At 38.7% G+C, this 17691-nt stretch overlaps 1 protein-coding gene across 11 annotated transcripts in view; it reads right to left on the bottom strand.

The window, feature by feature from the left end:
• Positions 1–17691, bottom strand: part of ADIPOR2 (adiponectin receptor 2) — a 129679-nt gene that overhangs the window by 3488 nt on the left and 108500 nt on the right. For all 11 annotated transcript variants that reach the window (XM_034935156.3, XM_003820368.5, XM_003820369.6 and 8 more), the window contains 5 exons: positions 12001–12120; positions 7081–7252; positions 4509–4695; positions 4069–4256; positions 1085–1278 (listed from right to left, as the gene is read on the bottom strand). In XM_034935156.3, coding sequence (XP_034791047.1) covers positions 1085–1278; positions 4069–4256; positions 4509–4695; positions 7081–7252; positions 12001–12120 — 861 coding nt within the window. The remainder of the gene's footprint in view (positions 1–1084; positions 1279–4068; positions 4257–4508; positions 4696–7080; positions 7253–12000; positions 12121–17691) is intronic.

The following is a 17691-nucleotide window of genomic DNA, read 5'->3' as shown; positions in this document are numbered from 1 at the left end:
TATTTATCAAGAGAAAAACACTGATTTTAGAAGCAAAAACTAGAAGAAATCAAGTCACATCCCAAGAGATGTTTCCTAGGAAACCAAACGGGATTAATTTCCCCCAAAGAAAGGGGATAAAGGGCAAAAACCCCTCCATACCAATGTTAAAATGATGATGATGAATCAGAAAGATAAATTAGCTAATTTGAAGCTAGAAAGATTGCTTAAGTTCAAGATCATCTTCATTTTTCAGATAGCTAAACTAAACTTTAAAGAGATGAGATCACCAGGTTAGTCTATAATAATCAGCAATAGGCTGAGGAACAGAATTACAAAGGTCAGATTTCACATTAAGTGTATTTCCAATGTTGTCTTGTTGAAAATATTTCAGGCCCTCTTTGGTTATAAGTTTTTCTATCTATATCAGTCCTTATATTTTCTTTTCCCTCTTCTCTTTCCTCCTCTCTTACCAATGACCACAATCCAGTTCAATCCAGTTCCCTCTTCTTCACAATCCCTCTTCTTCCACCAGACATACATACACTCAGTCTCTCATTACAAATCACTAAATTTCGGTATAAAAAAAGACCCTGATAGAAATCTGGTCCTAAAAAGGGCTCTGGTGAAAATCTGGTCTATCATCCTCATTTCATAAATAAGGAAACTGAGACAAAGAATGGCAAAATGACTTTCCATTGTCAAAAAGAGCACAGATTCTGATATTAAAACTAGCCTAATTCAAATTCCTGTTCTACCACTTAAATAGCCACATGGCTTGGACAAGTGGCCTCACCTCCCTAAGCCTTAGTCTCCTGCTTTGTAAAATGAAGACATTAACAAGAGTTATCATACCACATAGGGCTAATGTATTTAATGAGGTAATCCGTGCAAAGCACTCTGTACCATGCTGAGCACCAAGGAAGTGCTCACTAAATGTTAGTTATTATTGTACTTATTGTCCAGAGAAAGCTCAATAGGGAGTTAGGACCAGGATACAACTCTCCTGACTTTGTGTCTAAAACTTTTTCTATTGCATCACTCTGCAGGATGCCAATAACTCATGAGCAGATACCTACACACTCAGTCACCCCGACATACTTACCCAGATGTCACATTTGCCAGGGAAAAAGCGTTCGGGGATCCGGGCAGCATACAGGGCAGCTCCTGTGATGTAGAGGCTGGCCATCAGCATCAACCAGCCTATCTGCCCTATGGTGGCGGCCTTAAGGAACCCCTCCGAGATGACATAGTGCAAGGTGGGAATGATTCCACTCAGGCCTAGGCCCAAAAACACTCCTAGGAGTCACAAGAAGAGAGTAAAGTAATGCAGAAGAGAAACAAAGAGCCAGAAGTCAGTATTACAGCACAGCACCATTAACTCTGTGAACTGAATATTTCAAAGTAGCATATAAAATTAGCTTCCAGTTTTAAAGGAAAAAGAAGGTTCTTCAAACTCTGGGACACTGTCACACAAGACAACACAGCTATGTTCTAAAGATTTACAAATGCAAGGAGCCAGCCGGGTGCAGTGGCTCACACCTGTAATCCCAGCACTTTGGGACCAGCCTGGCTAACAGGGTGAAGCCCCATTTCTACTAAACATCCAAAAAGTAGCCAGGCATGGTAGCGCACTCCTGTAATCCCAGCTACTCGGGAGGCTGAGGCAGGAGAATCACCTGAAGCCGGGGGCAGAGGCTGCAGTGAGCCGAGATCATGCCATTGCACCCCAGCTTGGGCAACAGGAGTGAAACTCCGTCTCAAAAAAAAAAAAAGCAATGAGCCTCACTAAGAGAGGCTTAGCTTAGTAAGTCAGCAGTCTTCAAGGGTTTTGAATTAATGTTGCTAAATGTTTTCGGAAAGGACAGCTCCAGGAGTTTATTTAAACTGTCCTAGCCTGTCCTTTTACAGACACAGGTTACAATACAAGCAATTTTACGTATCCCATCTTCTCTTTGAAGCAGCAGGCGTTGTTGGGGTGGAGAGGCGATGAATGATCACATCACCTGGCATCACCTATTTTTAATAGGAATCTAAGGCTGGGCGCAGTGGCTCAGCTCACACCTGTAATCCCAGCACTTTGGGAGGCCGAGGCAGGCAGATCACTTGAGGTCAGGAGCCAAGATGGCACCACTGCACTCCAGCCTGGGCTACAAAGCAAGACTCCATCTCAAAAAAAAAAAAAAAGAAAGAAAGAAAAAGAAAAGAAAAAAAAGAAGAAGAAGAAATTTAATCTAAATCTACAACCTATAACTGGGCACTTAAAAACTGTTAAATGCCTTTAACAAATGACCTAATGGGGGTGGGGGATGGGAGAGAATACTATAAGCTCCCAGGCCCCTAAATAGCAATCAAGTACAAAAGTCTAGCAAATCACTCAGCCACAGCCCTACTGCCTTACTGCCTCCAGAAGCATCTAAAGTAATGTTTTTTTAAACTTCTGGATATGACCTAAGTTCTAAGATCAATTAAAAGAGTCTCAACCAGCATTTTTTTAAATGAACTAGAATAAAATTTAAAATACCAGACTGTAACATAAGTGGAGGATTAAATACTATTTTGTTAAAGTTTTGTAATTTATATATACATGAACTTACGTATAGATACACGTGTTCAGGACTGTAATAGAAAATGTCATGATGGAAAAAAAAATGTGAAGTTCACTGATGTAAATCCACTTTGAAACCCGTGTATCAGCCAAAGCAACACAGGAGCTCCCTGCCCCTGCCAGTAACTGCTCCTACATTTTGACACAGAGTTAACAGTGACCCTTGCAAAACAAGCTGTCATTTGGTAAAAGCTTTCTCAACAGATAAAGAACCTATTACTTGCTGTGGACATTACCAAATAAACTGCTGGTATACAGCAATGTATGTAAGCACAGCTATGGGATGCATACTCACAAATAAAATGGACATCTAAAAGAGAAGAGGAAAATGGCAATGCTGCTCTCACAACAGATAAGAACCAAGCAGACCTAAAGAAAAACTATTTCCTACCTCTGCTCCTCTAAGGAAAGATTTGCTAGACTTTCGCACTATTCACTTGTTCTTTTCCTCTACATGCTAAGCAAAGGCTGCTAATGGTTTCTGCCTATCATTCTCTAAGTCAAAGGCTCAGGAACTTGGTTCTTCTGATGTATGTAAATAACAGAATGCTCAGCTCTACTCAGCAAAGACATTCTTATCTCATGTGCTCAAGCAGGCTTAACACCACTGTACTACTCAAGTACTGTTGAAAGCTGACCCTGACCAATGCTCATTTGCTCATATGAACACAAAAAGGAGGAGGGCAGAGTGTTTTAACAGTGGTCACTGACATGAGGTTACTTCTGTGTCTAACCTTCCAGGTACCCACAGATGATCCAGGGTTTAGATTTTAATACTAAATGGTTTTGGGGGTTTAAGGACGAAAGGAAAAACACTCCTTGTTCATTCTCAGTGGGCACTGAGCTTGACACTGAGTAGGAGACAAGAACATCTCTGCTAATTCCATGTCCTACAAGAAGACTCAGCCAAGGCACTGAGGGGCTTGTGGCTTTCTCTATGATCTCCAGCTAAACAGGCATTATCCTAAATATAAAAAGCCCCTTTATCCCTACATCAGAAGGGAGATATGGTGCCCACTTTAACAAAACATAATCAGCATGGGGGTGAAGCCTTAAGCAGATTATCCATTATAAAATAAAAATATAAAACAAAACAAAATGACAACAAAAAAAAGAATCACTACAAAAAGTACACTCCACAATGAGTAAGAGAAATCATTGTTTACAAAAGTTATAGACTACCACTTTCTGGATGGTGTTTAGCCATAAACTCAAGTAAGTAACAGTCCCAAATTATGTCACCTCATACTCACCATGACCCCTCAACCCTAATGCTTTAAGACAATTAATAAACACTACTAACAACAACAACTACTACGACTACTACATAAAAAAACCCCCAACAATAGGAACTATGATTTCTTCATCTTGGCATCACAAATACACAGCATAATGTTTGGCAAATGGTAGAACTTTAATAAATAGTGAATTTAACTAGTGAATAAATGAATGTCGAATGTAGAACCTCCCCGTGCTCTTACCTGCTCTTACTCCCCGATACTGAGGGGTGGCAAACATGTCCCACTGGGAGACTATAATGGCTGCAATGCCCAGCACACAGATGACAATCAAGTAGATGAAGCAAGGTTGTGGATTACAGTAGAAAGAATAATAAAGCCAAGGAACAAAACTTCCCATAATCAGAAGAGCAATACCAGAGTAATCCAGTCTATGACAGAAAAAAAAAAAATCCATTTAATGCAGTAATTTTAAAACTACTGGCCACTACAGGTTCCAATTAATCCCTCATGACATAAGCCATCAACGACAGCTAAGAGCCAAACTGGGTTGCTCTTTAATTTAAAAAAAAAAAAAGTTTGCATGAGATGATATTAAGAATTCTGCCAACTCTGCTGAATGTTTTTCCCTAATGCACTACCTCTAAATCATTGGCCAAAATATGGGCTTTACAGATACTTACTTAGAGAAGAGCCGGGAGACCCCCTCTGAGTGGCAGTAGACTGTGTGGAAGAGCCATGAAAAAGAAAGGCAGAGAATGGCTCCTAAGAAAAATAATCCAAAGACCACCTTCTCTTGCAGAGGGGCCACAAACGAGATATTTGGGCGAAACATATAAAAGATCCCCAGGCACAGGAAGAATACACAACCTAGGAAAAAGAGCATAGAAAATAGATAAAATATCACCCTTTAGAAGAGACAGTATTATAACTGATTCTGTTTTCAATCCTTCTGCATTACAACAATATCTGAATCAAAAGTTCAATGAGAAAAATCTTCCAAATAACTGAAGCCTATCCAAAATTGTGGTTTACTTCCAACATTGTTGGTATCAGAAATACTTCAGCTTCATAAACTGAATATACAGAATATAAAAACTTATCTAAGGGCATAATCTAAAAAGAAATCAGACACTGCTGCTACTTCTTAGAAGACATAATGAAGCCACTTCTACCTCTAGATGTAGAATAGTTTCATTTATACAGTTTTTGGCACATACCTCATAGTCCAGCTTTCAAAGGTCCATTGTGCTTTTGCTTTTGTTTTTACAATGAATTCCAATACCCCTAAACCCTGCCAAGAAATACAGCTTTCCTCTACCAATAGCTGTCAGAGAGTGTCATGCTGTTTCTCTGGCCCTCATCAGCTGGTTCAGGAGATTCAAGAGTTAAGGACAAAATGCCTACTCAGGCCATTTCCTAACCAATTCTTACACTGTTCTACACAGAAAGATGCCATGTTCCTATTGCTTAGGGAGGGGCCACCTAACACAAGGCAGGCACAGAAATTTCAACTTCAACATTTGCTAAGTAATTGTTTTATCATTTTAATTAAAAATTACCCTTGAATTAGAAGTCAGCAACAAACTTGATTTGACCCTCTACTCTCCTCTCACTATACTAGCAGGCAGGAACTTAGAGGCACCATGGAAATCAAATGTGTGATAAGAAATGCAAATCAAATGGAGTAAGGCCAGAAACTACTATATTCACAAGGTTGTACAACCATCACCACTAACTAATTCCAAAATATTTTCATCACCCCAAACAGAAGTACTATATCTGCTATCATCCCCCATTCCCCACTCCTTACAGCCCTAAACAACCACCAATCTACTGTCTTTATGGATTTTCCTGTTCTGGACATTTCATGCATGTAGAATCAAACGACATGTGACCTTCTGTGTCTGGCTTCTTTCACTTAGCAAATGTTTTCAAGGCTCACCCATGCTGTGGCATGTATCAGTGCTTCATCCCTTTTTGCAGCTAAATAATACTCCAGTGTATGAATACACCATATTTTGTTTATCCATTACCAGTCGATAGACATCTGGGTTGCTTCTACTTTTTAGCTATTATGAATAATGTTGCTGCAAACTTCTGTGTTCATGTTTTTATGTGAACATGTTTTCAGTCATCTTGGGTAATATACTAGGAGTTGATTTCTGGTAACTCTATGTAACTTTTTGAGGAACTGCCAGACTTTTCCATGGGGACTGCCCCATTTCACATTCCTACTGGCAACGTACGAAAGTTCCAATTTCCCCACATCCTTGCCAAGACTTGTTATTTTTCATTTTCTTGATTATAGCCATCTTAGTGGGTGTGAAGTGTTGAGATTTCTCACTGCATTTCTCAAAGCATTTGATTTGCGTTTTCCTAAATGCCTAACGATGACAAACATCTTTTCATGTGCTTATTGGCCATTTTAGATCTTCTCTGGAAGAACATCTATTCAGATGTTTTACCCATTTTTAAAATCGGTTGTCTTTATTGTTGAGTTGTAGGAGTTATTTATTAGATCCCTACCAACTAGCTGATTTATAAATATTCTCTTCTCTATGGGTTGTCTTTTCACTTTCTTGATAATGCACTTTGATATACCAACGTTTTTAATTTTGACGAAGTCCAATTTATCTATTTTTTCTTTGGTGGCAATTCTCAGAAACAGTCACCTAATCCAAACTTACAAGGATTTATGTTTGGGTCTTTGATCCATTTTGGGTTCACTTTTGCATATGTGAGTTCGGGATCATTCTTTTACATATGTCTCAGTTATCCCAGCACCATTTGTTGGAAAGACTATTCTTTCCTCTACAGTATTCTTTCTTTAATATACAATCATTATGGAGAAAAAATTACAGTCCATATTCTACTTCAGGCCAAACCGAAAATTAGCAGTGCATATAAGTAATGCATTTTAAAAGATCAGATTACTTCTATTAAATAATACTTTCTTCTCAGTGGTCACTACAATATGAAACCACATTTTGTATAGCAACTTTTATTTGGCCTGGTTTAAGGACAAGATCTGAAAATCTAGTAGAAAGAAATATAACTTAAGTTATAACAAAATCATAGTGCAAACCAGGATAAACTACGAGTAAACCAGTCAGAAAATTCATCATTAGAAATTCAGAAAACAAAATGGCAAATCCAAATACATTTCTGAAGTTCTGTGCTTACCCTCAAATACATGAAAATAAAAAGGAAGAAAGTGAATCGCCAGCTCATTACATCACTGACATTACATACCTAAGAGATGTGTCCAAATGTTGCCTGTTTCTGTGTGTATTCTGAAAATGCTCTTAAAACAGGCCCGGAAAGAAGGCATAGGAGGCCGGTGTCCATGCAAGAGGAAGTCATTATCCTTGAGCCAGTCTGGTAGTACATCATGAGGGATCACTCGCCACCGACCTTCCCATACCTGGCAGAGAGGTATTATCAAACATCTTTGTGATTTTAGTTGTCAATTTACCAACACTGACCCCTAACAACTGTGTCTTATCACACTGTTTTATAATGGGAAAAATAATTCATTTTTAAAAAGGCAAACATCTCAAAATGTATAATGTCTTATATTCTGAGTTCTTTAAAGACTGATGAAAAAGATATTTTTGCCAGGCATGGTGGCTAAGGCTTTAATCCCAGCACTCTGGGAGGCCAAGGTGGGTGGATCACCTGAGGTCCGGAGCTCGAACCCCATCTCTACTAAAAATACAAAAAATTAGCCGGGTGTGGTGGCACATGCCTGTAATCCCACCTACTCGGGAGGCTGAGGCAGGAGAATTGCTTGAACCCAGGAGGCGGAGGTTGTGGTGAGCTGAGATGATGCCATTGCACTCCAGCCTGGGCAACAAGAGCAAAACTCTGCCTCAAAAAAAAAAAAAAAAAAAAGAAAGAAAAAATATACTTTTAAGTGGGGGCCTTAGGAAAAGGAAAGAGTAAACAAATTTATAGGAAATGCCCTAAAAGAGTGGTTTCAAACTTTGTTTCAACCTGGCTAATGGTGGGATGAAGGTTCCAAAGTCTGACTCATACTGACCTCCTTCATCCTATATAACAGACTTTACCTCTGATAAATCCCTGTGGTGTTAAATATGAACATTTTTATATTTAATATTCCTATTGGTAAAAACAGAATTACATAAAATCATACTTTTGTGCCTTTTGCTAAAATCTCTCCCTCCATCTTACTCTTTCTTCTCTTCCCACTACGCAAATATGATGAAGCAGAAAAGAAAGAGCACAGGAGTCAGAAAATTGTGGACCCCTGGCATTAACTAGCTATATGAGATTTAATTAATTATAAAACCTCCAACCTGCAGCTCCTTCATTTGTAAAATAGCGCTTCAGTTACTTCATAGGGAAATCATGAAGATCAAACAAAATGACACAAAGCATTTCATGAATTAGTTAGTAATCCCTGGCATCTACTCCAAAGCCAGTACATGACTATCCCCAGGGGCTATCTCCTGTCAGACAGTTAGTGACTAATCCATCTTCCTTCTCATGCTACAGAGAGATGGTAAAGAAGCTCAGCCCTAACCGCCCTTTCAGTCCCTCAGCGCCCTTTCCTCCCGTTTCCTCATGGTCGCTCCCGCATCAGATTCTAGAGGAAAAGGGATCAGGAATCCGATATCCCCTCTGTAGGAAGTCTGTCAACCTCTGCACTCTGCTTCTTTTAATGTCATAGCCCCGAGAGGTCACACCACAAGGATCACTTAATCTTGACTAACTTGCTTCTGCTAGACAGAAAGATGTAAGGAAAAATGGCAGGCACATGGTTTATCTTCCAGCTAATGTGGGCTCAGCAGTTCTTCCAGTCTATTACCCTATAAAGCAAGAATCCAGGCTGCAAATCAGCAAGATTCACCTTCAGACAATGACCTCCACCATACCCACTACAGGGTCTTGTGACAATATGGGTAAGCCACAGAAACTTGGCTCTCTCTCTACTCTATGGAAAGACTGCCACTTACTCACCAGCTACTGTGCCCATTCCTTTTGCTCCACAACCTGTTTCTTGTTCTCTGCTCTCTTACTTCCTTACAGATATTTGTAAAAGAACTAATCCTCTGTGTAACATCTCCACATCCAAAGGAAGTGAGGACTAACAATTTAAGAACAGATGTGTCCCTCTTAACACTCTAACCAAACTAGCCCTCTGCCTCTTCCCTGCTCTTCCTGCCCCCAGCCATACAAAACCTCTCCTCCCTCACCTTCCAACTCAAAACGTGGGGTCTGTGGTTACTGGTGCTAATGTGGCCATTCTATGCTTGCTTCTAACATACAATAAAATAAAATAATGCCAAAAGACTAATCTATATTTTTAACATCTGCTGCTAATAGTACTACCACTTACAAAAGTAGCTGTATGAGATCTTCCACAGGACTTTATGGAGAGAAAGAGAGAAAGGGGATCAGGGATCCAGTATCCCTTCTGTTGGAACTGTTGGAAGTCTGTCAACCTCTGCAGTCTGCTTCTTTTAGTGTCAGAGAGAGACCAAGATACTGAATTTTTTGCATCAAATTTGAATTTGGGAAAAGACCACTATTGTTGAGATTAACCTTACAGAATGTTGCTATTACCTTACTTTGGGGGAATTTTATTTTCTGAGAGGGTGAGGAAGACAGAAATCAACCCTTACATCTTCAAGGCAATTCACAATGTGCACAGAGCTCTGCTGTATCCAAACTGCTACTCTGCTACCCCACACAGACAAAAGAGTCATATGTTCCCTTTTTACATTCAAAAAGAATATGTGAGTTTCTTACTGGTTATATATGCATATAATTTCAGAGTGATTTTCCCTGTTATTTCTAAACAAATGTTCTAGTGGTCTAGATACTGAGACAAGGAGCTATACTTTCTTAATTACACGGCAATTAGTGACACATTCAACAGACACTGCACCCTCATTCTCAACCTGGAGTCATACACAGTCAGCCAAATTCCAACACAAATAGGTATCCTCTTTTACCCCCTAGAATAAAAAAATAAGATCACGGCTTAGCCAAAGACATATTTATTTATAAGCTTGACAAAGACACTGCCTACCTTCAAATATCTTAGTAATAATCCACTGGGTATGTGGGTATATTAGACCATAAAATGCACAAAAACATTTCTTTAAAAAAACAGCTGGACGCAGTGGCTCACGCCTGTAATCCCAGCACTATGGGAGGCCGAGGCAGGCGGATCACGAGGTCAGGAGATGGAGACCATCCTGGCCAACATGGTGAAACCCCATCTCTACTAAAAATACAAAAATTAGCCGGGCATGGTGGCGCATGCCTGTAATCCCAGCTACTTGGGAGGCTGAGGCAGGAGAATCACTTGAACCCGGGAGTTGGAGGTTGCAGTGAGCCAAGATCGTGCCACTGCACTCCAGCCTAGCGACAGAGCGAGACTCAAAAATAAATAAATTTCAAAAACAAATAAACTCCCCATAGCATACATCCTATTCCCACATGGACCTGGTTATGCTGGTAAATAGCAAACACTGAAGTCTAGGGGAAAAAAGAGTGACCAAGATCAAACGTGGAAACTCTAAAGACTAAATTATCCACAGCACATTTCATATTAAACTGTCTCTGTTTACTTGCTTCCAGTCCAAGAAATAGAATCCCTGTGCCACTAGACACGGCTGGTTTTCAAGTGTGGTCAGTTGCACTGCCATGGCAGGGTTGAGCCACACCAGACAACACTGTGTAACAGGATGCCTCTTCATTCTGCTGTCATCAACAAACTGCTAAGCGATATTTACAACACTCCTTTTCCTTCAGAAGATCATAGTTTGTAGCAAACAAATGTCCTGCCCTATTTACTCTCCGATTCGCTGTTAAATTTAGAGTTTTATTTGTTTTATTCTTTGTTCTGTGTTCAGAAAGGGAGAGGACAAAAAGGCAGTTAAGTCAGCTACGGTACCCCGCTGATCTCTAAATATTAAAATCCCCTAATGGCCCAGATACTAAATTTGCCAACTTTGAGAGATTTCTTCACACCAAATTTGCATTTTAAAAACAAAATAATCTTTTGTATCCCTTTGTGCTAATTCTCCTGAGACAGTGATCACTAGAATGAATCTATTGTTCTGTTCAGTTGTTTCTTCACTCATTTTCAAACTGGCTAAAATTTTCTATTACAGACCCATAAATGTTTAAACTCCCCCTGAAAACCCACTGGACCCTTAGTCTTGGAAAGGATGTCTATGTTCAGATCACAATGTTCTCTTTTCATACCCTGGTCCAAAGTAATAGTATTCTAAGTCCACTGATCCCAATTATTTCCAGCATTATTGTGAATGTAAGAAAACCTATATTTAGCCTCCTGGATCTAAGACCATGTACATAAAAAGTTTTGGTTTCATAAAAGCCGTGAAAAGCTAAGTGTCACAAAAATTTCTCTCTAAATAATAAAGAGTTCTCCAGAAATGTTTAATAAATCAATTTACATACACATACGTATGCACACAGACTGATCGACTTACATTAATTAGATCCTACCTGCCAGGGCCCTTATTGATCTGATTGATCAAGTGCCTGCAAGTTTATCAGTGTGTCTATTTTCTCTAAGCGGCAAACTCAGTTCTAATTACTAGTTTAGAAAAAAAAAGAATCCTATCATAGGTCCCAGGGAATGAAGACAATGGACTGGAAGAAAAGCCTTAAGAGACAGAATGTATACCAGCTGAACTGAAAATACCAGATGTACATGAAAACTGGAAAATTTCTCTCTCAAGAGTAGCCTGATTACTCACAGAATCCCTAGAAAGAACAGCACATTTGCCATTGCAGTCACTCAGCAGAACAGATTTAAGGGACCTGAGGAGGGCATTTTCATATCTCCAGGCGTCAACCACTTCTGACTATGTTTCATTCTGTTTGTCTAAACCACCAATAAGACATTTACTCTGTTAACCTACATTAGGAAATGTTTGTTTCCCAGCTGGATATCCTAGTTTTATCAGAGCTTTATCATGGCTACTACAAGCCAACAAATGTATTCTGTCTTCAACAGGATTAGAGTCCCAAGACCACTTCTGTCCCCATCTTGCCACAGATCTTCCCCAAAGCAAACCAAAGGCTATAGTACTACCACTCTCTTTAAAGGTTTCTGTTTTGGAAGGGCTAAATATATAGCATGACAATGACAAGAAACTGCACTCTTACCTTACAAACAAATTCTTCCATTTTTTCCATAGCATGATGGGCTTGTAAGAGAGGGGACATGCCCATAAAGCCCTCATCTTCCTGAGGAGCTTCATCACTGTACTCATGTTCCTCAGAGCTCTGCAAGGCAATCACAGAAACAGTCAAGGACAGAGACTGGGAGCCAAATGACACAATCAATACATTTCCCTTGCGGAATTATAATGAAATTCTTAAGGTCAAAACAAGGCCTTAGACAAGAATCAACAATATAGTAAGTCAGTTTATTATAGAATTATTAGTATTAAAAATGAACACTAGTACTCAATTCTTCTCTGACAGATGAATTAACTGTCTACTATAGCAGCATCTCTGTTTCAGTAGCAAATTCCTGGCTTTACTGGTTTGTTTTTTAAAAATTGTGTCATAGACCCCATAATAATATTACATAAAGTTGAGAAATTACTAAGGGGAAAACCTCCAAGACTCGCACCTGGGACACATAAAATAACTAACTGTGATACACAATGTGGTAAGTACTCTAGTGGCAGAAAAAGAAAGGGGAGAAAAACATTTAATAAATTTTTTAAATATATCCAACACAGAGGAAAAGGCTTTATATATAGGTCATCTAACTTAATCCTAACAACCACCTTATTAAGTAAGTATTCTCATTCCCATTTAACATATAAGAGCATTAGGCAAAGAAGTTAAGTAAGTTGTCCAAGGTTAAAGCTGAAGTGGAAAAGTCAAACTCCAAAACCCACTGCCTTTCCACATTCTGGAGAAAATGACTGATTTGTCTAGAGAAATGGAAAAAGAAGTGACAATCTGGTATGGTCTAAAGAGATAAATTACTAAAATTAAAATTTCTGCCTCCAGACCAAGGTTCATACTGGTTTAGATAAAATGATATTGTGAGAAGAAGGGCAGTAGACTGGAAGTCAGGAGACCAAAGTGGTGAGGCCAGCTCTACCACTAACATCAATGGATCTTCACTGCAGGTCCGTTTTCTCCCTATGTATCAATGGAGGAGTTTAAACAATCTCTACAGTCTTCTACATCTCTAAAAAAATTCTATAATTCTTTAACTCAATGAATAAGACAGCACAAGAGAACCATAATTCCATATGTAACCAAGAGTCTGTTTAGATAAACAGTACTGCTAACATGACTGCACAAAGAAATGAATAAATCCTCTACCTCTAATCAAAAAACTACTTGGTAAGAATGAACACAGAGGCAATGGGTAATCTACTACAACACTTTAAATTTGATCTTGTTTAAAAGGAAATTCTGAGATTTTAATTTTCCTACTCTTCAGTTTATAAGACACTAACTAGAGGCTATGATGCAGCATGTGAGACATGTTACACACCCAGTCTGATTTTATAAAAACACATAATCTCCAAGAAAACCATCCTGAATAAAATAACCTCTCCATCTTTGTTTACCTAAAACTTACCATCTATCCTTCAATGACTAACCTTCATAGTTCCTATTTAAAACCCTTCTTTAACTATCCTAAACTCGCGTTCCTCAACCTTTCATTACTGCTACCCACAAGCCCCGGGACCTTTTTTTTTTTTAGTTTGAGACAGCGTTTTTCTTTGAGACCCCAGGGTCTTGCTCTGTCACCCAGGCTCCTGGAGTACAGTAGTGCAATCATGGCTCACTGCAGCCTCAACCTCCTGGCCTCAAGCAATCCTCCACCTAAGCCTCCTGAATAGCTGGGGCTACAGGTGTACACCACTGTGCGCACGTGTGTGTGCATGCGTGCACTACAGGTATGCACCACTGTGTCTGTTGTGTGCACATGCGTGTTTGTAGAGACGAGGTCTATGTTGCTCAGGCTGGTCCTGAACTCCTGGCCTCAAGCAATCCTCCTGCCTCAGCTTCCAATGTGCTGGGATTACAGGTATGAGCCACTGCACCCGGCCCTGGGACATTTTAGATTGCTTTCCTCATCCCCATGAATTTTAATAACACAGATATACTATCTATGTACTGTGGCCCTATGGGGGGTTCCAAACCATAGTAGTATTTAATAGTTTTTCACCCCCTACCCCACCAAGAACCAATTTTCATTAGAGACTGCATAACCTATCTAATCCACAGCAATTGCTTCTTCTGACTTCTGTTTCTTCTGACTACTTCTTCTGACTTCTTTAGCACTTAAGTCTGTGCCTCTCATTTGACAGTAATATCTGATTACAGCTCTTTTACTGACTAATACTGTTTTATTTAATGTTTAATAGAATTTTACATTTTTAGTGTATCATTTCCTAAACTAGATTTTTAAGTGTCTGTCTTCTTCCCCATGGCTTCTGGAACATACTTACATGATGGCTAAATTAATAAATGCTCTAGAAGACTTTCAACAATAAGTTAATGAGGGCTGTGCCTAATTAAACATGAAATTAAAATGACAAAATTCCATTAAAATTATATAAAACCTGAAAACGGGCAATAGCTTGAAATGATTATAGCAGACCGATTTTAAAATATAAAATTATGTTATATAAAATAGCTCAGATATTTGCACATATTCAACATGTATTTGATTCTCCAAAGAAACAGAGAGTCTTTATTCTCATACAAATTACTGTCAGCCGTTTCAAAACTACAGATATATGTACATGAAACACAATATGGCTAATGTATACTACCATTAAGTAAACATGATGAAACTGCACTCCGAATCGATGTGACTCAGTAAGTAATCAGTGAGATTACTCACAATCAGTAATTCTGATTATCAGGCTAAGTGCAACTGGTTACATACAGGACTACTGATAGCAGCCAAGACAGGAGGATGGCTTGAGCCCAGGAGCTCGAGACCAGCCTGGGCAACATGGTAAAACCACATCTCTACAAAAAATACAAAAATTAGCCAGGAGTGGTGCTGCGTGCCTGTCTGCAGTCCCAGCTACTCAAGAGGCTAAGGGGGAGGACTCCTTGAGCCCCAGGAGGTCGAGGTTGCAATGAGCTGTGATCGTGCCATTGCATTCCAGCCTGGGCAACAGAGCTACACCCTGTCTCAAAAAAAAAAAAAAAAAAATTACTTTAGTAAAGATAAATATTTCCATCCATCCCAATATGTCAGCAAGATTCAGAATCTTTATAAAAGAATTATTTCCGGCCAGGCACAGTGGCGCACACCTGTAATCCCAGCGCTTTGGGGGGCCAACGTGGGTGCACCACCTGAGGTCAGGAGGTCGAGACCAGCCTGGCCAACGTGGTGAAACCCTGTCTCTACTACAAATACAAGAATCAGCCAGGTGAGGTGGCGAGCGCCTGTAATCCCAGATACTCAGCAGGCTTGAGACAGGAGAATCGCTTGAACCCAGGAGGTGGGGGTTGCAGTGAGCCGAGATCGTGCCATTGCACTCCAGCCTGGGCAACAAGAGAAACAAACAAAAACAAAAATATTTCCTTCAGAAGGGCAAAGTATTAATAAATCTGTTGATTATCAAGTACTATGACCAATTCCTACCCTTGTATAAAAGAATATTCACAAATATGTTCTCAAAGGATAAATTAAAATACTAGACCATAATTAACTATTTATTGTGTTCAAGTATTACGGAGTTGCTAATGCAGTATCCACATGGTGTGGGTGGTGGTAAATGCAGTTCCCTGGGTTAGAGAGAGGGTAAAGTAGGAATACAGTGGCAGAGTTAAACACTGGCTAAAACAGGATAAAAAAATACTTCCCCTAGGGTATACCATATGTCACATACTGATGGCTTGGAAAGACTATGCTAGACGCTATATTTAAAATAGTCTCTGTCTTCCAATATTAAGTCCAAATAACTATTTTATTATGAGTGAAATTACTATTTCTAACTTCCATCCAACAGCCACCAAACCACAGTACCCAAAGATACCTCCCTGAACAATAAATTGTATCTATATTCAATGATCACATACATGCTATGTTCTGCTTCTGTTGTCATACTCCTTACCACACCCTCAACAAAATTATGACAAGAAACATGACATTGTGACAGATTAAACAAAACCAAAGCTGCCAAGAATAAAGGCATAAAACTTAATTCTCCAGGTTTTTCTATGAATAACTATATTTAAACTTGTAGAGGTCAATGCTTTGAAATGAGCACAAAGACATTTTGAAATATCTCCCCCCTCCCGCCATCTGTTTTCAGTAAAGTCCATCTGTGAGAACTTTGCTGACTGTATTTCAAAACATAGTAACATTTGACTTTGATGATCTGTCCAAACTGCAATCTAAAATGAGAATTTTCCAGAGTACACTTTACCTTTGGAAAGACAGAGAACCATAGTGATAAAGATAAAAGGTCTTTAAGATCAGTCTAATATGAAAATAATTCACAAACCTATTGGGTATTTATTGGTTTTGGCCTAACTCAATTCAACAGAGTAATTCAGTTTAACAAATATTTATTAGATGATTAAAAATAAGATGAATAAAACATAGTCTCTGTCTTCCATGGACTTACAATCTAATAAAGTGCTAAATTAGCCACATAAATGACTTCATAGAAAAAAAGGTATAGCTAGTTCAAAGATAAACATCATGAGGCTCAGGAAAGGCTGCATGAAGAATAAAAATTTTGCAAAGATGAGATAAAGGAAAATAACCAAGAGGGAAAAGCAAAAGTGCCATGTTGAGAAAAAGAGACTAGTTCATCTAAAGCTTCGGGGGCATTTAGGAAAGTAGCAAAACATAAATGATGTATTTAAATGTTAGTGGAAGTACAAGAAGTGCCACAAAGACTCACAATCATGATACTATCTACCATCCACAATTAGATGAAAAAGGTCAAGAAATGGTACAATATCCAGGGCTGGAGACAGTAAACCTTTGATTAAAATTTGTCTGCCTTTATAAATGTCATTGAGAACTGAGACCTTCTGCATTCACACAGCTTAATTATAAGGACTAAGATCTAAGACCCCTATATCAACAGAACTTTATTATTTGTTCTCGGAAATTCTTGCCCAAGAAGGTAAGAATGCAAACCAGTAAATAACTTCATCATTAGCTTTAGGAATTTCTCAAAAATTCATTTAACTGAACAACAGACTGCTCAATTAGATCCTTAATAATTGCTCAACTGGGCAAACACGCTCACTTACCAAATAAATATTTGTTTATCAAGACTTGGTCTAAGAATTCTATCACAAACTCAGAACAGGGCCAAGTAAAATTACTTGAAACCAGACCCCAAAACCCTGTAAATATCCATATCCAATATTTTCTTTCTGAAATACTTCTAGGACTCTTTAGGGCAGTGTTCACCCTTACTGGAGTATGTAATAAACCTGGCTTAGTTTGATCAACAGGTGATTTTTATGGTCTTTTTACAAGTTGACAGGTTGAAGCCAGCCTTAACTTTAGAAATTGGAAATGTGTAGCAAGGGCATTAGCAAGCTGATATTACTAACAAATGAAAACAAAGAGGTTTGTGGAAACAAAGGTATCTATAAAAAAAATGATAGCTGAAGAATAAGTATTGATGGATGTATACCCAGTATTCTCCAAAAGAATAACTACAATATCTAGTCTATATGAATATTCATTTTGGCCTGCCTAGAAATATATATACTCTGACTTCCATCAAAGCTTAATGGAAAAGATCTTTAAAATCACTCAGTTTTTTAAAAATTCTCAAATAGCAATTCTATCTTTTTTTTTTTTTTTTTTTTGACGAAGTCTTGCTCTTG

This window comes from Pan paniscus, chromosome 10 (genome assembly GCF_029289425.2).
Source record: "Pan paniscus chromosome 10, NHGRI_mPanPan1-v2.0_pri, whole genome shotgun sequence".
NCBI classification, from domain to species: Eukaryota; Metazoa; Chordata; class Mammalia; order Primates; family Hominidae; genus Pan; species Pan paniscus.
Note: the sequence above shows the minus strand (reverse complement) of the source record. Positions and strands in the feature narration are given on the sequence as shown.